The sequence below is a fragment of the Maniola jurtina genome, chromosome 9 (genome assembly GCF_905333055.1).
Source record: "Maniola jurtina chromosome 9, ilManJurt1.1, whole genome shotgun sequence".
Classification (NCBI taxonomy): domain Eukaryota; kingdom Metazoa; phylum Arthropoda; class Insecta; order Lepidoptera; family Nymphalidae; genus Maniola; species Maniola jurtina.
In genome coordinates, this window is record NC_060037.1 from 6,953,901 (window position 1) to 6,975,914 (window position 22,014).

Here is a 22,014-nt window from a genome sequence, read left to right on the forward strand (position 1 = left end):
CGAATCGAGATGGGTCGCTAATCATTTCTGGGGCCTATGCGTACCTCGATCATTTAACTGATAGGAATAATAGGTAATGAGAGCGAGAGGAACGCATTTCGTGGGTAGGTACCGTTAGGTACATTTAAAAAAAAGGTAGCTAGGTATAGTTGGTAGGTAGTTTTATTGACAGTAATTATAATAGCGTATCCACTTTATATTGGATTTTACATTAACAAATTTTTTATCTTACGGAACTCGGTCTAATAGGGGAATTCACAACAAATACCTACAATTAATTATTATGTTATATATGTACTAACGTTATATTGGGCCCATATTATGTGCTTAGTTGATACCTTTATAAGTAGGTAGGTACTTACTAGAAAACCTGATTAAAACTGATAATAAATAGGTAGGTGATTCTTAGAAAAATAAGTACATAGGTAGTAAACACTTTTTATAGAATACAATACTTTTAAACAGTTCTAATAAACAAAATATAAAATAATACTGTTTAGGTATAAAGAAATAATACTGAATAATATATAAAATAAAATTAAAATAAATACTTATCTACCTTACTCTTATATATTACAATCTCAAGATAATAGAATCAAGACTTAAGACATTCATCATACCTATACCTTCCAATCTTATAATATTTCTTTTTCTAATATTTTAGCATAAAAATTATGCATAACGATATTTACGAAAAAGTAAAGATGAAGATGCAAAAGCAGCACTCGTTAGTGTGGTTTTACAGTGACGCTTTCGCCAGCGCGGCTGGTAAGCGTCGCGGGCCACGAGCTTTGCGTGTCTTGGATCGTTCGTTACATAGTCGCGCGGATGGCCCGCGCTGACGGCAATTCTCAACCACCCGCGAGGACGGTAAGCGTCACTGTAAAACCAGCTTTAGTACAACAGACGCATACCTATATCCACAAATATTTGGTAAATCAAGATCTAGTAACTAACTATAGTACCTACATAAGTATTGTAATAATAAAATATTTTAATTTGCAACTAAAAGTAGTACCTACTGAACATTTTATGCCATTCATTTTTAAGAAAACTAAGCCATTTTTAATTAACGAATTATTTTTTTGAAAACATAGGCTAGGATAAAAACAACCCCAACAGATACTAAACCTGCAGCGCCTATGTACGCACGCGGCTGTGATGTGATAATCATTTTAATATGGACTGGTAGATTCGGTATTGTTCTCTTAAAGGATTCACGTTGTCTAACACGATTGAAATAATTTTCGATATAAGGACGCTTCCCTCCTTCCCAGAATCTTTCCTCCAATCCGAGTTCCCACAGTCGTTGTAGAAGTACAGCCAGATTGATGTCCGCTATGCTAAATTTTTCACAACATAGCCAATCTGAAAATTAAAAATTATTAACAACTTAGTAACTAACTATACTTACTTACAATTTTATTACAATAACCTACTCTAAATCTCAGTTTATTTATATTTTTTAATATTTATCTTATCAACTTAACTAATTTTTAGGTGGCAAACTTTAAAGTTAAACAAAGATTTAAAGGATAATAAAATTATTAGGTTACCTATAGTAATACATAAATGTAATGAAAATAGATGATGACCGCAACTTCGTCCGCATGGATTTCTAAAAGTTACGAGAGATCTCCTAGAACTTTCGTAATAAAATGTATAGGTAGCCTCTTGGAAATGTCCGGCTCTTGGATGCTAGCTATCGCCGTACCTATCTTACTAAATTTTGTCCAAATCGGAATGGATGGTCCATGAACAGATAGGTAGCAAACAGACAGACAGTTCGAATAACTACGCATATTAACATAAATTCGAGTGTGTTAATTGGTTTACGGCCGAAATTAATAATAATAATCAATCTATCTGTAATCTGTCGAATAGCAATGTTGTTATTTGAAAAAATTCTTTTTGACAAATAACAGCGTTGCTAAGTAACTTATCGACAAGTTAAAGATAGATTGAGAGTTAATTTTGGCCGTTACTGGTTTGTCCTATAAATAATCAACCGTCACAGACAATGAATAAGAATTCTTAGTTTTTTTTATTACCAATCATACAAAAATTAGTATAGTTACCTACCTTCACTTTGTTGTTTTTTAAGCTGCTCTTCGATGAGACTCAGTACTTCGTCTACAATATTCAACACCTTCACATATTCGTCCTCACTAGTGAGTATTTCATGCTTCCTATCCTGAATTTCAGCTTTATACAACAAAACATCCTTAGCTTTCGGGTTTTCTTCAGCCAGTTTTCGCAAGTTTTTAGAACTACTTAAATCACCATCTGGAATAATGTCACGATTTATACATAGTTATTTGCTGTAAACAGAAATCAGTCCAATAAAAACATTTGCAACTTACTTTTAAGTACCTCTCTGACGGGAAATATAAATGGTAGCTTGGGAGTGCCACTCAAGTGAGGATGAAAGAATGATCCAACAGTTATAAGGCCAGCTGGAAGAGCCTCAATAAGATCTCTGAACTTATTTATATTTGATAACACTTTATGGTCTTGGGATACTTCAAGCAGTGGTGTAGTTTCTAAAAGACAAACATTTTTTATAAAAACCGGCTAAGTGCGAGTCAGACTCGCGAACGAAGGGTTCTGTCGGAAAAATACCCAAGTAGGGTATTTTCCGACATTTTGCACGTTAAGGTGGAAGCGATGGGCCTGCCCGCGAAATTCAAATTTAATTTGGTTTTTCGCATTTTTTAAACTAATACGACAACGTAGGCTTATGGCATTTTCAATTGCGACAATGGCAGTATTATCCTCACAGGTTTATATAAAATCAAATCAAAAATAAAAAACCATAAGCCTACGTTGTCGTATTAGTTTACAAATTGCGAAAACCAAATTAAATTTGAATTTCGCGGGCAGGCCGGTCTCATGCCCCTTAAGTACATCAAATACTGTTACCTATGCATAAATATAAATCTGTTTTCGTATGTACCTACAGGTAAAGCCTTTTCATATTATGATACCCCGCTTGGTATAGCTATCTTACGTACTTTGAAAAAAACAAATTTTAATAGGTAACTAGGTAGTTATATTTTGTGATGTAACCACAAATTCACGGTTTTCGGATTTTTCCTTTACTTGTGCTATAAGACCTACCTACCTGCCAAATTTCATGAGTCTAGGTCAACGGGAAGTACCCTATACGTTATCTTGACAGACAGACAGACATGGGAGTCATGGTAAAAGAACTCCGTTTAGCTGTCTTAATTATGGGCGCACAAAATATGCAACACTATAAAATGTTACCAGCGCGCTGCGCTGCTGAATACCTGCTTTGATACGGTAGTTACTTACGAAATCATCTATATAAGTGTTCTTACAGGAGAGTGGCACTTTGTCGAAGACAGGGGGTACCCACTGTCGTCAACGTGCATCCACGGCCAGCCACCTACACGCGACGACAACCGCCAGCGTGTCGACGGCAAGCCATCTAATACGCGACAGCAGACGTCAGTGTTTTCACAACCAGCCACCGACACGCGAGGACAACCACCACCGCGTCGACAGTAACCACTGACGCGTCGATGGCAGCCGCCCACACGCGAGGACAACCACCACCGCGTCGACGGCAGCCACTGACGCGTCGATAGCAGCCGCCCGCACGCGAGGACAACTACCAGCGCGTCGACGGCAGCCACTGACGCGTCGATGGCAGCCGCCGACACGCGAGGATAACCACCACCGCGTCGACGGCAGCCACTGACGCGTCGATGGCAGCCACCGACACATGACGACGGCAGCCACAGAAGTCACCCCCTGACTAAGTGCCACTCTTTTAAGCATTCTAGTAAGCGCACAAATGGAATGCATGAAACAATTGCAGTGCTCAGAAAGCTAACAACAGCCTTAAAAGATTAGATAGCAATTTGAAAGATAAGATAGCAATCCGACCCACCAGACAAAATAAAATAAATTAGTCATCAGACCCATCACACTGTTAAGACTCTTCTTCAATATTTCTTTGACATAATAACAAAACACAAAACAATAATATTACTTATAGCACTCAAATACAAAACCTTGATCTAAGTAGAGTTCCAAGTAATCCAAAATTCTAGTAGAATCTGGTATAATCGAATTATTTACTTTTAGAACTGGAATTTCTCCACGAGGATTTATATCAAGAAACCATGGAGAATACTGTTCACCCTTAGTAATATCTATAACTAATAATTCGAATTCAATGTTTTTCTCGTACAGTGCCATTAAAACCTGTAATATGCAAAATGAATAAAAATAAAGAAATGCAATTAAAAATTAACTCCATTCTTTATATATCTATTAATTCTGACTTAATCTTTTTCTTACTAGGTAATTACTGTAGTAACTATATAATAACAACAATCTAACCTTTTGAGAATAAAAACTGTAATAATTACAATATAAAAAAATGTTTGTTTTATATCCATTACAATTATGCATGTTATTCATCTTAGTATTTAATAATTGCAGTTTATCCAAATATTTTTGAAAATAATGCATTATGGTTACTCAATAAATTAGATATATTTTTTTCTCAATGTATTTTTATTTTTAACTTTAATTGTGGGAACTAATTTGCCAAAACTTTCAAAAACTATCAGTTTTTCGTTTTTCTTTTCACTACTACCAACATAATAAAGTGATGAAAATCAGGTGATGATAATAGACACAATACTCTATGATGTCTATGTGGGATATAATTTTCATATTTTATTTCATTTTTTATTTTACTTCAAGTTTCAAGTACTTGCTGTGAATAGCTCTATCCATTATTTGGCAGTTTATTTCACTCTCTCTGACGCTACGGTCTGAAGTCTGAGGCACTGAGATTGTCATTGTCACTGGTATCCAAAGACCTTACACTTAGTAAGTGTAAGGTCTTGTCTTTGCTGGTATCCTCCTTGGAGTAATTGTATTCTATGTTGGTGTCTGTATTAGGATCCTGGGTCGATGGATGGCCTTGTGGTCGTTTTACAGTGTGCACTGAAATAGACATTCTGGAAAAGGTACACTGGAAACAGTTATTTTTTGTGCCGATTGTTGATTCGAAGCATCCCACTGAGCGCACCGGTAATTAAAATTATGGTCTTCGTGTCGCCTTGAATACTCTGTGTTTCACACTAACATTTAGTTCCGAGTACGCTCAGGATAATTTAATCACCACTAATTATTATGATGCTCACTGGTTTCTATCAGTAAGGCACACATTACTTTCCAGTGTAACTACTTCTAATTTCTATATTATATCCATTTCAGTGGCTGTAGAGTCTGTGGTCTGTGTTTATCTGTGCGTGTGCTATATTGTCTACAACGTAGTGATTCCTGGTCTGTGGTGATTACATACTCGTTGCTCTGTGATTGGAATTTGCTTGGATGGAAACTCCAGTTCAGTGTTAAAATAGTTTTGTATTTTGTAATAATTTCATTTATTTCATGCTTTCCATGCTTAATTGCCTACTGACTAATTCAAAATTTGACGCCGATACACTTCCGAGTTAACCATTTAACTTGTGCCAAGATAAGATGATATAAAATCGTAAGTGGCTAGAAAACATAACAAATTGAAAATGGAGGTTTCCAACAACACTGACGCCGTTAATCTCGGCGTTGGTGAAGTGGAGGCTGAAATTGGCGAAGAGCTGAAACAGCTAGAAGAAGTAAAAGATTATGACACCCGCAGTGAAGTATCTAGTTCATCTTCAAGCGATTCGAGCACTCCAAGCATAAGCTCAGTGAGCACTCTTAAATCAAAAGACAAACGTGCTGCCCGCAAACGCACCAAGTCTGAAAGTCATTCTCCCATACAAAGTAAAAGACGTGTGACCAGCACTAGCTCTAAAATCAAAACCTATGATTATATGACTAAACTAAATTATTTATTCAGAGATACAAGATTCTTTTTGATCAAATCGAATAATGCGGAAAACATAACATTATCGAAAGCTAAAGGCGTTTGGTCCACCCTGCCACAAAATGAAGCGAACCTCAATCAAGCCTACAGAGAATCAAGAAATGTTTTGTTGATTTTTTCAGTAAAAGAAAGTGGTAAGTTTGCTGGTTTCGCAAGACTCGCAAGTGAATCTCGCAGAGATGTACCACCCATATCGTGGGTTCTCCCTCCTGGTCTCTCTGCAAAAGTTTTAGATGGAGTATTCAAAGTTGATTGGATTTGCAGAAAGGAATTATCTTTTAACAACACTCTTCATCTCTATAATCCTTGGAATGAAGGAAAACCAGTAAAAATTGGCAGGGACGGTCAAGAGATTGAGCCCAAAGTTGCAGAAGAGTTGTGTAGATTATTTCCTGAGGATGAGGGAATAGAAATGACACCAATATTGAGAAAATCGAAAGAGTCTTCTAAAAAATCATATTTAAAAAGTGGCGGCAGCTACAGAACTTATAGAGCGCCACTATCGACTCGGGGATCTGGCTATAGGAACCGCATGAGCTCATCTTCAAGGAGTAGAAGGAAGATCTTCACGTCTACAAGAAGCCGGTTGGGCTCTACTTCATATAAAAGGAGGTCACCATCACCATACATGCGTGAACGTTTGCCGTCATGGTTCACAAGGCCTCGTGAGAGCTATAGTAATACTGGATCTGCTGCAGCTGAAGCTTATGTAGCAGAATACATGCGCTCAATGCATCACCAGCTACCCCCGCTTCCCTATGTGCCCCCGCCTGGGTTCAGTGGGGCTCTGGCATCGTACGAGGGGCTGCCTCCGCCGCCGCCGCCGCCGCCCCCGCGCTACTACGATCTGGCAGAGTATCCTCGTTCAGTGCTTGTTTATGACAAACGGTCATATGAACGCTCGGTTGATGAGTTTTTGTGGCGCACTTCGGAGCGCTCCCGCGCTCGCAGTCGTGATCGTGAATCGCACCGATCGTATCGTGATCGCCGTTAAACACGAATTTACCTCCGATGTATTACATATTTTATGATTGCTAATAAAAAATTGTGTTTGAACTTTGAACTTTATTGAATCGTTAAGTTAAGTGTTGTGATAAACTTTTTGATATGGGAACTTTCTATTGAATAATTTGGACAATTTTGTAAATTATCATATTATGTTTGAAGACATTTCAAAATATTAGTAAAAGTGAAGCTAGGGTAAAGTGAGACAGGGTATCATATTAAGTGCTGCCAAAACTATTAAAAGACTGATGAAATAGTATTATAATCAGTTTAAAATAATGAAATACTTGCTCGCAAGATCTTTTAAATGATGCATTTTAAGAATTACCAAATTTAACTGAAAGACTGATATTTAAAAGAAGAAAACATTATTTATTCTATTTTATATTACAGGGGCTGTGCATATATTCTGTGATATATTTATTTATAAAAGTATTAAAAATTATATAAAAGAATTAATTATTTTATATTAATTCTTTTTTAATTGTGATTTCAAATTTAATTGAATCATTTGATCTTGCATAAATCTATACATATACATAAAACACTGACCACATTTTTAACTAACAACATGAACAACTGGAACATCTAGGGAGCTAGTGCTGCTTTTAAGCATTAGACACTTTAAAAGTTATATTGTATATAACAGACAGGTACATACCTAACACAATTAATTTGATAATTTTGATTTGTCTCTGTCTCTCAATAATTCAACTCAAAATAATATCTGTGAGTTGAAATCTCAACAAATAAAAATCGTCAAATTAATCCTTGTATATGTACCTGTTATTTACAATATATGTCATTACCCCATAAAATAAGTCTAAAATCATTAATTTATAACTACAGTAATATGCTAACTATAGTACAAAATACTGTAGTAAGCATTCATTCTAATAAACCATAATATTGCATAATAATACAGAATCAGATCATTATTTTTGGGGATCACCCCTACATACAAACAAATAAACAAATTTCGTTTCTTTAAAAGTAAAAAAATAAAGCATCATCAAAATTAAATGGTGGTACAGTCAGGTATAAATGTTAGTTGATTAATATTTATGATTAGGTAACATGTTGCATTTCTTTTCTTATTAGGTAGGTATACCTACCTAATAAGCAAAAGAAATCTGCTGCCCCATTTCCACGTGATAGACAGACAAACCAACAAACAAACCCCTTCACATTTATAATATGGGTATTGGGTTATCTATGTTATCTGCCAAACTCTTGGGCTATGAAAATTATTATTTCCTGCATCCATGACCAAGCTATCATAAAATTAAAGTATATTATGGTAAGTATTCAAAAAAAATCTTAAGCCTAATTATTTTCTTCTTTTTAGTCTTGTTACCTATTTATTCATTTCTTCATCTCTCTTCTATTTAAAATTTCAAGTCTAAAGGCCGATTCACACCAAGCACGTACACGTGACCACGTGCGTAGTGACACGCATGAATCCATAGACATGACAGCACGCATTACGTCTACGCGAACGTTCACGTCACGCAAGCGGTATGTCATATCTCATACATTACAACGTCATGGTACCCGCTACGTCTACGCTTACGTGCTGCATACGCGTTTGGTGTGTCCCAGCTTTCACTCATCAGAAAGTTAGTTGACGAATTAGAATGCTTCCAAAGTATCAAACAGACAAACAAAGCAACAGACCAACAAAAAACCAGTTAATCAAAATGTGTAAAAATTGAAAAAAAAAAAAAACTGCCTTCAATATCCACAAACACTAAAAAGTAAAAAAAATGAATTTATTAGGGAATAGTTATATTGTATTTAGTTACTATTTACATTTTAGTGTTTGTGGATATTGAAGTCTGTTTTTTAGGGTTCCGTACCTCAAAAGGAAAAACGGAACCCTTACAGGATCACATTGTTGCCTGTCTGTCTGTCTGTCCGTCCGTCCGCCGTGTCTATCAAAAAAACCTATACCTAGTATACTTTCCGCTGACCTAGAATCATGAAATTTGACAGGCAGGTAGGTCTTGTAACACAAGTAAAGGAATAAATCCGAAAACCGTAAAAAAAAATTAAAATGTGTTTAAATAAAAAAAAACCATACTAAGTGGGGTATCATTTGAAAGGGCTTACCTGTTCATTCTAAAACAGATTTTCGTTTATTTTAATGCGTAATAGTTTTTGATTTATCGTGCAAAATGTCAGATAAATACTTGAGGACGGAACCCTCGGTGCGCGAGTCTGACTCGGATTTGGCCGGGTTTTTTTATTATACAATTTTTAGTAGCCCCTAAGATACCTATTCATCAGATATTTACCAAACTCCTCTGAAGACTGAACAAAAAAAGAATTAACAAAATCGGTTCATACTTGGCGGAGAAATCGCGTAATAAACATGCAAAAAAAACAGTCGAATTGAGAACGTCCTTGTTTTTGAAGTCGGTTAAAAATAGTTAGGCATATTGGATGCGGTTATGATAAATTCCAGTTTTGTTTCACTCAAACTAAACGACACTAGTATAGTGGTGCGAGCATGGGATCACACTAATATTATAAAGGCGAAAGTTTGTATGTGTGTGTGTGTGTGTATGTTTGTTACTCCTTCACGCTAAAACTACTAGACGGATTGGGCTGAAATTTAGAATGGAGATAGATTATACTCTGGATTAGCACATAGGCTACTTTTTATCTCGGAAAATCAAAGAGTTCTCAGGGGATTTTTAAAAAACTACATCCACACGAACGAAGTCGCGGGCATCAGCTAGTAGGTACTTAAATGTTTTGTGAAAATATGAAAAAAGAAAAAACGGTAAAGCACAAACAAGTGTCGTTAGTGCCGGGTATTGTGCCTGTACTTCGTTTCTCTCTGAGAGATACTCAAACTCTAGCACACTCAATGAGAATTGCAACCACTCCTTTTAGGGTTCCGTACGGCGTACCCAAAAGATAAAATCTCTAATGTCACTTTCCTGTCAGTCTGTCCGCATGTCAGCCCACAGGTCAAGCTTTAAGACGAAATGAGTTACATTGTGGTATTAGACGGTTAACCCAAAACCGAATATCGAATCGGAAGTTCAACTAAATTATAATTCAGAGGGTCTTCCATACATGAAGAAGGAGCTGGATTTTTTCCTTACCCTCGCATGTGGGTTATCCTTGTCTAGAGCTCATTGAATTAAAGTAACTAGAGTACGATTATTTTTTTATTATTTTTATCTTAAAAAGAAAACCAAGTGCGAGTCAGACTCACACAAAGGGTTCCGCACCATCTTACAACTAGTAACATTTACTAAATGATATTCGTAGCTTCGCCCGCGTGAATTTAGGTTTTAAAAATCCCGTGGGAACATATAATTTTCCAGGACAAGAGTAGCCTATCCATAATAGTTCCAGGGATGCAAGGAATTTCTGTTACAAATTTCGTAAAAAAATCAAAAATCCTGTGGGATCACCAGGATTTAGGAATGAAATTAAGGGTTGAGGAGTTGGGTCCTCGAAGTCAACGACAAATTTTTTACTTGGTAGGTATAGAATATAGATCCTTCAATATCAATATCAACTTAAAACTGTAGTTTCATCTCGGAGATATCGGTGTACCTAGGTAGAACAAGTGTAAGTTAAAATTTTATAACACCCCCGACAAGTTAAGGTTACAGTAACTAGAAAAGAGCTGATAACTTTCAAACGGCTCAACCGATTTTCTTGGATTATAGCTAAGAACACTCGATCCAGCCGCCTTTCAAACAAAAAAAAACTAAATTAAAATCGGTTCATTAGTTTAGTTAGGAGCTACGATGCCACAGACAGATACACACGTCAAACTTAAAACACCCCTCTTTTTGGGTTAAAAACACAACTCGTCCATTTTTGAAAGTTGGTTAAAAAAGCAGCCTATGTTACTCCCATTACTCTTTGGTTAATCCTCTGCTTGTTTGTGAAAGTGCCGTCAAAATATTAGTCAAAATAAGCTAAGCCGTTCCGAAGATCCCGTTCAAACGTGGTTCAACCAGACAGGCTTGCAGATTAAAAACGTATGGCACAGTTCAAATAACCATAATATGTGGTAGTTATTTCGAAATTACAGATAGACACTTCAATTTTATTTATTAGTAGGTATAGATTCCTATGGAAAAATGGGAGGTGACCAGCAGGCCGATTCAGACATAGGATTCAGAATACTTCGATAACATACCGTATCGGTCTCGCATCGAAAAAATGTTATCGTGGGAATCGATCTCACTGCTTTGGTAGGTAAGGGCCCATGATCCCTTACTTTACTACAATTTTAATATAGGTGGGTACTTGTTGGTATATTTACATAAACCGCCTCGAGGATTTTTTCACTCGTAACTTTGCTGTTTGTAAAATATACCTACGGGTATGAAATGATTCGGTATTTTGCAAATATAAAAGGGAATGTTGGCTTCAACGATAAAAGTTGAAATCAAGTTAACGTTACGCTGTTATTAACAACTTAGGATTACCTATAGGGTATTAAATAAAGGTGCCTATATTTTTCTAGATAGGTAAGTACCTACCTACATTTTCTGTTACCTACTTTTTTCATTCCCACCGAAGTGCCTAGGTGATATTAAGCTACTTCTGTGTGCCTGTGTTCTGCAGAAATCGTTCAGGTGTCGTTAACTGGATAATTAAAGTGTTGCTTGAAGCAGCGGTTGTTCTTTTACGAAGTGGCTAAGAGAACAATCGCAGCTTCTGGGCGTCACAAACGAGTCGTCAGTGCCCAGTTGAACAGGGCTTTGTAGACGTTTAGTGTTATTATGTAACAGGAGGCGTGGAGGTTGTAAGTGGACAACGCACGCGCGGTGGAGGCCTGCGCGCAAGGGATGAGGGTGCGTCAGTCGGCGCTCGGCGACCGGAGAAGCTTCGCGCTCTGCGCCGCGCCCCTTTCCGCCAGAGCGTGGCTCGGGGCGTGGCGCTTACGTAAACACGCGTGGTGCTCCCGCTGCGGCGGCCACGCCACTGTCCGTCCTGCACGACCCCATGTCGGCCAGCCGCCTTCGCGATATATGAGGATAGCTCACAGCACGCTGCCGCGCCGCCGCCCGCCGCGCCGCTGCCGGGGCCACCATCGCTTACCGCGCTTATAGGTAACACTTTCTATTTTGTATGGGCATATAGGTACCTGTTTTACTTTCATGATTATGTTTGCTCCGATGGGACAATCTACCTGTATGCAAATTACTGTTGCACTCACGAACTCGTCATAGGTAGGTACCTACCTAGATAGGTACATCTATATACCTATACAGATGTTTATATACTACTCATATGGTTTACCTACCTACTACAAAATATTTACCTACAAGCAAGGTTTTTATTTATGCATAAGTACATAATACCTACAGGACACTATACGATATATTATGTACGCAAATGTACTTAGATATCTATTTATTGGTTTGATAGGTAAGTACATCGTAAAACTGGTAAGTACCTGCCTACCTAATCAATTTGTCTCCAAATCTCCATTAGCTACTTAGTGGCTACCTATCTAGATAAAGAGTTTGAGATAGAGATTTTTTTCAAAAAGATTTTTTTGAAAAATATTTTGTAAACCTATGTACCTACCTACTCGTTATACCTAGTTAGGTATAGGTAGGTAGGTACAATGGAACGGCATCGTAGTACTACCTATTATATTATTCTGTGACTGAATTGACGGCTCTCATGAAGAACGGTAATATAGGTACTTACTACTAACCCACTCGTAACTACGGTTCCTTCCTTATTTTTATTTTATTTCCTATACATAACTACTTCCAAAGCTATAGGTAGATGGGTAGACACACTGTGACTGACATACAACACACAACCTACCGAATCCTTTGAGAATATCCATCAATATCAATAGATAAATTGTATTGATATTACACACACATCAAGATCACACACACGGCACGTCACGATTGGCCTAGCTAGGCAATCCTCAGGGATGCCCAGAACGCTTAGATCAAAGCCCACCTTTAACGAATTTTCAGGCCAATTTGGAAGTTCCTAAATTCCTAGTCCTAAGCCAAAACACTTTGCTAATTCTCGTCGGGTACAGTTTTTAACCGACTTCAAAAAGGAGGAGATTCTCAATTATTCGTCGGAATCTTTTTTTTTTAATGTATGTTCTCCGATTATCTACCTACTCGAAGACGCCTGCACCGATTTGGAAAATTTTATTTTTGTTTAAAAGGGTATAGTTCCCAGGTGGTCTCATCTCATATAGAGGTGAAGATCTGATGAATGATGAATATCTTCGGAGATGGAGAACCGAACTCCTCAATGGATAAGAGTAAATTATTGCTCGAGATCAGTGTAAACAGTATGTTTAACTAGGCAGTGCATATTTTAATACAGTGGAGTTACTAAATAAAAAATGTGAAATAAAAAAATTCAAAAAAATAAAACCAATAACAACAAACACTAAAACGTAAAAAATAATTTAATTTATAATTAAATACAATGCTAAATACATATATTATGTAGGTATACAAGAGTTAATGTTGTTTTGAATGAGATGCCCGTGTTTGGTTACTAGATGATGCCCGCAATTTTTAGTGGATTTAGGCTTATAAAAATCCCGTGAAAACTCTTTAATTTTCCGGAATAGAATATTCTATTTATATTGTTATTGACGAATATTAACGAAATAAATAAGTACTTTATCATTATTATTAATCTTAAAAAAAAAGAATATAGCCTATATTTGTCTCCGGGATGCAGCTATCTCTTTATATCTCTTTATCAAAGCAATGATTTAGTTTTTTTTTAATTAATTTTTTCAAATTTTGATAGTGCCACATTGTTATTATTTGTTATAGCGGAAATAGAAATACATATTGTGTGAAAATTTCTACTCTGTGCCTATTACGGTTCACGAGGTACAGCCCGCTGACAGACAGACGGACAGCGGAGGCTAAAAACTACTGAATCCTAAAAACCGTCAGAATTCGGTGAAAATAATTTTGATTAGACTGGACAATGCAGTCCGGACTGGTCCGGCCCAGCCCATTCCAGTTCAATTCAGTGAATTCACCAGTACCTTAATACGAAAAAGTCAAGTAAAATATAAATTTTATTTGCATTACACAAGTACAACTTGTTATAGCATCAAAAATGGAGATGCAGGCGCGAGTCGCGCTGATGGCGTTGGCGGCGCTGAGTGCGCTGGCGGTGGCCGGCGCGGCGGCGGACGCGGCGGCGGAGCGCGGCGGCGGGATCAAGGTGGGCGGCGGCGCCACGGGCGCGGGCGCGCGCGAGGCGGCGCGCGGCGGCGGGGTGCGCATCGGCGTCGACGGGCTGCGGCGCCCGCGCACGTCGCCCGCTCCGCAGGCGCCGCGCGCGCCCAGCGTCATCACTGCCGCCCTCGTCGTGCCCCACAAGGCCTTCGGTGCACGCGATTACACGAGAGCCGAGAAAGCGGCTCTCTCCAAACTGCCGCGCAAACTCAAACTTTTCACACAAGTGCGCCTAAACAATACGCTTTCTATGCAGGGCCTTACGCCTAGTCCTATGTGTAAGTGCCTAGAAAATAATAATTACCTACTATGAAAAAACAGTTTCCGCTTTCAATATCTCCTCTATTCAAGTGACCTAGAATTTTAAGTTAACTGGTGACAAAAAAATATGCATGCCATGATAAGCCCCTGTATCTTTCTATTTAGTACCAAAAAGCTTTAAAATGGTGTGTTTATGTGATAATAACTGGATACCTAAATAAAAACTTTCATAAGTAGAGTTTTAAAACGAGTTAGCCGGCATGTTGCACGATAAATATTCGATATATAAAAATGTTGTTTATAATAAAATTGTATGTAAACTGCTTTCAGCTATCTTGGACTCGCTATGTAAAGAATTTTTAGCAGTCAACGTGTCTGCTATACTGTATCTTATGAATCATGAACAATATGGGCGGTCTACTGCCTCTGCACAATATTTTCTACAACTCGCCGGATATCTTGGCATACCGGTAATATTCTTTATGACGCTCCGCAAAATATTTTCTCTGTGTATGTTGCCACTTGCGCTTTGCTTTAGATATATTGAAACACAACAGGTTGTTGAAGTTATTTTACACCTCAGGTCATTGCATGGAACGCAGATAACAGCGGCCTAGAAAAACATGCGTCCCACGCATCTTTGCGTCTTCAGTTGGCACCAACGATCGAACACCAAACAGCTGCTATGCTATCCATACTGGAGCGATACAAGTGGCATCAGTTTAGCGTCGTCACGTCAGCTATTGCTGGCCACGACGACTTCATACAAGCCGTGCGTGAAAGAGTCTCTGCCCTCCAAGTAAAATCTTTCTTTTTCAAATGGTTTGTTATGTTGTATTGGCTGAGTAACTGCATTGTTTTATATGTTTTTAGGATCGATTCAAATTTACTATACTCAATGCTGTAGTTGTTAAAAAAGCGGCTGATTTGAATGAGTTAGTCACAAGTGAAGCTCGTGTAATGCTTTTGTACGCCACTAGAGAAGAGGCAGCTGATATACTATCATCGGCTGGAGATCTACATCTTACTGGTGAAAATTTCGTTTGGATTGTTACACAAAGTGTACTCGGTTCCATCACGCAGCTACCACATAAGTTTCCTGTCGGTATGCTAGGTATGCTTCTTAACCTTACTTGTCTCTAATGAATGGGTTAACTAATTATGCTTACATTTTTTAAATACGCTTTGAACAACGTTTTAGGTGTACATTTCGATACATCGAGTTCGTCAATTATCGCCGAAATAGCAACAGCAGTGAAAGTATTCGCGTACGGCGTAGAGTCCTACGTTTCTGCACCAGAGAACGTTCGCTATCCTCTTGGGACAAGACTATCGTGTAGCGGAGAAGGTACTGGAGAAGCACGTTGGTCAACTGGTGAAAGATTTTACCGACATTTACGCAACGTTAGTGTCGAGGGCGAATCCGGTAAACCGAGTATTGAATTTACTCCGGATGGCGAACTGCGAGCAGCTGAACTTAAAATCATGAACCTCAGACCAACTCTTGGTGATCAGGTAATCAGTCCATTCTATAATCTTGAAACGTTTCGAAACTATAAATCATTGTACAAATTGATATATTTTATGTTACCTACTTATTCAACTGGAATAATTGTATTGACTGTTATATTTTTATTTTAGCTGGTTTGGGAAGAAATTGGAACATGGAATTCTTATCCAAAAGAGCGGTTGGTCATAAAAGACATAGTGTGGCCTGGGGGCCTACACACACCACCTCAAGGTGTTCCAGAAAAGTTTCATATGCGAATAACATTTCTTGAAGAACCACCATATATAAACCTAGCTCCGCCTGATCCCGTCAGTGGCCGATGCTCTTTAGATAGAGGCGTCATTTGCCGAGTAGCACCTGAAGTTGAAGTTGCTGGGTAAATTGTTTATTGATATAAAATGACATCAATGAATCTACCAACATTGTTTAAAATTTAATTTTAATTCATCAGGTTGGAAGCAGGCACTGCGCATAGGAACAGTTCACTGTACCAATGTTGTAGTGGGTTTTGTATAGATCTGCTGCAACAGCTCGCTGAACATCTTGGATTTACATACGAGCTCGTCCGCGTGGAGGACGGACGATGGGGCACACTACATCATGGAAAATGGAACGGTTTAATCGCAGAACTTGTAAACAAGAAAACGGATATGGTAATCTTCAGTCAACTAAATAGTTACATTGGAATAAGTTACAATGAATGTACTCACTATGTCGGACATGTTATTAATTTTTCAGGTACTAACATCATTGATAATAAACTCGGATCGAGAGTCTGTTGTGGATTTTAGCGTGCCTTTCATGGAAACAGGCGTAGCTATCGTAGTTGCTAAACGCACAGGCATCATATCTCCGACAGCTTTTCTCGAACCATTCGACACAGCCTCATGGATGCTCGTCGGAGCTGTTGCTATTCAAGCGGCCACGTTCTCAATATTCTTTTTTGAATGGCTATCACCGAGTGGTTTCGATTGCTCAACGGGACTCAATTCAAAACGTGTACCGCAAAACAGGTTTTCCCTCTGTCGAACTTATTGGATTGTGTGGGCAGTATTGTTTCAGGTAAATTCCATTTTGATTCTCCTTTTATTGAATATAATAGAATATATTTTTATTCAAGTAAAGTTTTGCAAACTTTTGAATCGTCAAAGTAATTAACTCCGTTCCTACCGAGAAGAACCAGCAAGAAACTCGGCGGTTGCTCTTTTCAATTGTTCAATTTGCAATAATATGCCATGCTATACAAGCCATTGCAGCCCCGCGCCTTGCTGGAGCGAGTCAAATCCATGCTTTTTTACCATTAACATAATCTTCGATTGTATAATATGCTTTTTTCCAGGGGCATACTTTTAATAGACTATTGTTGAAATGATTGTTAAATTAATGTTAAATAGGAATATCTGTTGATCGACAGGCATCGGTCCATGTAGACTCTCCTCGGGGCTTCACTGCGCGGTTTATGACTAACATGTGGGCTATGTTTGCGGTGGTGTTCCTCGCGATATACACGGCTAACCTCGCCGCGTTTATGATCACGAGGGAAGAGTTCCACGAGCTGAGCGGGCTGGACGACCCGCGGATAGCGCGGCCGCTGTCGCACCGCCCCGCGCTGAAGTTCGGGACCGTGCCCTGGTCACATACAGATGCTACCCTCGCCAAATATTTCCAAGAACCGCACGCTTATATGGCTCAGTAAGTATGCTACATTCATTGTAATGTGCAAGCCGAAGTTATTATCTCTACGCATTAAAGATTAGGTAGGTATTTTTTGTTGATGTTGACCAGACTGCAACAGTAGGAAATACTAGCTGATACCCGCGACTTCAACCGCGTGGATTTAGGTTTTTACAATCCCGTAATTTTCCGGGATAAAAAACTTGCCTATGTCATTCTCTAGATTTTTAACTATATCTATGCAATATCCGTGGCTCCCTTGCGGCGTGATTGAAGAACAAACAAACACTTTCGCATTTATAATATTGGTAGGATGATTCTCTTCTTGCTTTTCAAAGACCAATTCATCTATTATATATTCCATTTAGTTAGATTATTAGTTCGATTGATCAAACAATCTCGAAAAAAATCCAGTCTGTTCGACTGCTCGGGTTATATTAGAATTTACTTAGAACATAATCGATCAAGACAAGAAGATTAGAAGAAATGGTTTTTTTTTACGGATTATTCGATCAATTGAACTATGAGTCTAACAGAACCGAAGAAACAATTATCTAATGAAATTTGTGCAGGTACAACCGCAGCACAGTAAGCGCAGGAGTGACGAGTGTCCTAACTGGTGACCTCGATGCTTTCATTTACGATGGCACAGTTCTGGACTATCTCGTGTCACAGGTAAGTTCTATACCCACTATCTAAAGTATAGTTTGCTCTCCTATGTAGTTAATCACTAAAAGTAATGTCTTAATCTTTTGTAGGACGAAGACTGCCGATTGTTGACAGTAGGCTCGTGGTACGCGATGTCTGGCTATGGATTAGCGTTTACCCGAAATTCTAAATATCTTAGCATGTTTAATAAGAGATTACTTGATTTACGCTCCAATGGAGACCTAGAGCGGTTACGCAGGTATGCTTTACTTCTTTGCTAAAGTTCCAACTAAATAGGTATTTACCTGCAGTCGATCAACGCTTCTTTCATGTATGAGTATCTACACTGAACAATCTACATTTTTTCCATTAGAAATCCAATAGAATGTTGAAATTATATGAACTTTTTAAATTTTAGTAAGAACTATATAATAAGTTTTCACTTTCCATACAGTCTGTCGCATACTCAAGTATTTAAGCCGCTTATACCTAATATACCTACCGTCTGAATTAGCTGACTTTGCTTATTTTAGTAGGATTTTGGATTAAATACGTACTTAGTTACCTAATAATATAAAAATAAAATAAGTATTTAATATATTTTAAGATGCAAAGGCACCAATAGGCGCTACATATTTACCTTATAGCAGCACCATTCAATAAATTATATTGTATTAAGTACGCATTTATTTATTTGTACGTATAATATGTTTTCACACACTTATTTTAATTAAAATTTATGTACATAGGTAAAATAGTAAATACTCAGCCCGTTTTGTGAATTGACCCACAAAACCATCTGTATTCCGTGCAGTTGGTTACATACTTCATGTTGATATCCTAACTACTTGTAACAGGTACTGGATGACAGGCACATGTAAACCCAACAAACAGGAGCATAAGTCTTCAGACCCCCTGGCGTTGGAGCAGTTCCTCTCGGCGTTTCTGCTGCTGATGGCGGGGATCTTGCTGGCGGCGCTGCTGTTGCTGCTGGAGCACGTGTATTTCCGCTACATGCGGGAACACCTCGCGGCATCCAAGTCTAGCAACTGCTGTGCCCTCGTGTCCCTCTCAATGGGTAACATTTTCTCCTAATGTATCTATCCCATACAAGAAAACGGAAAACTTTCTTTAGGATCCTAAAAAAATCAAGGATTGATGGATGCCCGACAGAAACTAAGCTTCTAACCATTTTTTGGTAAAATAGTTTTGACCGGACTAAATTGACTGATTAGATGACAGGACCAGACCGGACCGGACTGTCCATTCTAGTCCAGTTAGGTTAAAAGTAAAACTACTTACTGAAAAATGGGTAGAAACTTCGCTTCTGCCGGACGTTCCCGATCGCCTGTTTTTTTTTTTATTAGATATCAATTTTATTAGTCCACTTTATAATAATACTTAATTTATAATCACGTAATAAAGCGATGCTGTAAGATGGGTAATTATCCTACTACAATATTACTATAAACGCTAAAGTTTGTATGTATGTATGGTTGTTTGTTACTCTTTCACGCAAAACTACTGGACAACGGCTGAAAGGAATGGATATAGATTATACCCTGTATTAACACATAGGTTACTTTTTATCCCGGAAAATCGAAGAGTTCCCACGGGATTTTTAAAACCCTATATCCACGGGAACGAAGTCGCGGGCATCAGCTGTATTTTATAATGCAGGTAGGTACTTGTCTTGTTTCAGGACAATCATTAACATTCCATGGCGCAGTGGTGGAAGCAGCGGCGCGGGGTTTTGGCCCCGGCAAGCGCGGCCATTGCCGGTCTGCCGTTTGTGCTGCCCAGGTTATACTACATCTATAAATATAAATATTTATTACTAAAGGATTCGATTAAGCCCCTGATTAACACCAGCAACGACGATGTCTAAGATATTTTCACGTTTTTCAAAAAAAAAAATAGATTTCTGCGGAGGTACAGCGACGTAACTTATTCGTATTTTGTTTAATGGCCTTATAGTATTGCCGCTTCGCCAATGTCACGTAGACGGGCGTAACTTAGTAGTGATAGTACTAAGTTACGCCCGATAGGAATGGTAGTACTGTGAGTATAGCATTTACTATTTATGTATATTAAGGGCGAGGTTTACGCACCTCTTGACACCTACGAGCGTGCTTGGTGGGCCTTTACCAGGGTGGATGTGTGCAGGTGTGGCGGGCACGGCACGAGCGCGACGCGGCGGTGGCGCGCGCGCGGCAGCTGGCGGCGGCGCTGGCGGCGCACGGGCTGCAACCGCCGCCGCGCCGCCTCGCCTCTGCCGCCGCGCTGCTGGCGGCCGGGCGCGCGCACGACGCCACGCGCCCGCGCACGCTGCACGCGCCCGCCGACCTGCTGCCCGACCTCGACCGCCCGCTCTCATGCGGCGACCTGCGCGCCAGGTTCTACCGACCCTTTATTTTATCAACTAGATGATGCCCGCGCAGATTTAAAATCCCCGTGAAAACTTTCGAATTTCCAGGACAAAAATATCCGTGTCTGGTATGCAAGCTGTCTCTGTACCAAATGGATGATGCCCGCGACTTTATCCAAGTAGATTTAGGTTTCGAGAAATCCCGTGAGAGTGCTTTGCTTTTCTCGGACAAACAGGTCAGCAGCCTCCATCCCCTGGATGCAAGATATCTCTATACCATGCCAAAATCGGATAAAGGACTGGGTTACTTTTTATTCCGGAGAGTCAGAATTCTCACGGGTTTTTAGACCTAAGTCCACGTCGACAAAGTCGCAGGCATCGTCTACTTTCTCATAGATTATTATTTACCATCTGTATAACAGTATATAATATAGAGTGGAAAAACGAGTAATTCCTGAATATCGCACGTGAATCACATATCTATTAGAAGTTTTGTGAATAGTAATAGAAATATTTTTGAAAACAGACCTTTGCCCAGACATAGCCCTCCATTGTCATCCAGAGCTCTTAGGTAGGCGCGAAACAAACCGCAGTGTTAATACCTACTTAGTATCTATACAATAGACATAGCGCATTGTTACACGAGTCTGGAGGGGGTCCGTCAAAGTCTGATGCGGTCTAAAGTCAAACGCGATATGGATTTGGGATTAGACGTGTGCCTGCGCTCAAGCTGCGTGTAGTGGTGAACCAGTGGAACACTGATACTTACTAAGGTATAGTTAGTTCATTTCGTGATGTTCGTAGTCACGGTCACCACCCAACTAACATAAATTATCAAATAAATGATATCCTTATAGTTTTCTGCTTTACATAGTTTTAGTATTTAGCGTATTTACCCACTCAATGAAGCGTTTTTTGGAATTCAAAAATACTTTTTATATTTCCAGAGAGCGGACGCGGGTAGAAATGGAAACAGTGCTGTGAGGTGCATATTGCGCCACCCTATTTCAATTCCTGAAGGCTGTTCTTACACCAAGTTATACAAGACGAAGTTAGGTATATCTAATGTTAAAAATATGGACAGATAAAAAAGCGTTGTAATTATTAAATAAATTATTCCAATTATTAAAACAGAGAGATGGACGTAGATAGCGAAGCGTTGTTGTGGGAAGCGCGCGCGGGGCGGGCTGGGCGCCGGGCGCGCGTCCTCGTGTTGTCTACTACAATAAAATATATTTTTTGGACAATATAGTGCATTTATTAATAACTACCTCTTAATGGGTGCGTTTCAACTGAAGCGGAGTGGGGCTTGCGTATATTCGACCAATCAAATTATTGAGAGATGACGTGGTAAAATTATCTCACAGCGGTACAGCTCCGCTTCAGTGAAAACGCACCCTTA

The 22,014-nt window shown here is 38.9% G+C and overlaps 3 protein-coding genes across 3 annotated transcripts; 2 read left to right on the forward strand and 1 right to left on the reverse strand.

Moving 5' to 3' along the window:
• Positions 1–144: 144 nt before the first annotated feature.
• Positions 145–4,657, reverse strand: LOC123868276 (ganglioside-induced differentiation-associated protein 1). The gene is made up of 5 exons (XM_045910713.1): positions 4,375–4,657; positions 4,044–4,236; positions 2,364–2,543; positions 2,083–2,286; positions 145–1,368 (listed from the first exon to the last, which is right to left on the reverse strand). The coding sequence occupies exons 1-5, from the start codon at positions 4,504–4,506 to the stop codon at positions 1,070–1,072; spliced, it is 1,008 nt and encodes a 335-aa protein (XP_045766669.1). The 5' UTR covers positions 4,507–4,657; the 3' UTR covers positions 145–1,069.
• LOC123868274 (YTH domain-containing protein 1) lies at positions 2,518–7,412 on the forward strand. Its single transcript, XM_045910711.1, has 3 exons — positions 2,518–2,531; positions 4,874–4,876; positions 5,398–7,412. The coding sequence occupies exon 3, from the start codon at positions 5,574–5,576 to the stop codon at positions 6,909–6,911; it is 1,338 nt and encodes a 445-aa protein (XP_045766667.1). The 5' UTR covers positions 2,518–2,531; positions 4,874–4,876; positions 5,398–5,573; the 3' UTR covers positions 6,912–7,412.
• A 4,147-nt stretch (positions 7,413–11,559) lies between these two features.
• On the forward strand, positions 11,560–21,859 carry LOC123868268 (glutamate receptor ionotropic, NMDA 2B-like). The gene is given in 17 exon segments (XM_045910705.1): positions 11,560–11,893; positions 11,896–12,012; positions 14,022–14,429; positions 14,743–14,882; positions 14,996–15,211; positions 15,286–15,526; positions 15,614–15,927; positions 16,054–16,298; positions 16,374–16,575; positions 16,661–16,984; positions 17,337–17,614; positions 18,169–18,271; positions 18,355–18,503; positions 19,102–19,322; positions 19,947–20,047; positions 20,411–20,640; positions 21,560–21,859. Coding segments are annotated over 17 exon segments (3,471 nt in total). The 5' UTR covers positions 11,560–11,748; the 3' UTR covers positions 21,597–21,859.
• The last annotated feature ends 155 nt before the right edge of the window (positions 21,860–22,014 follow it).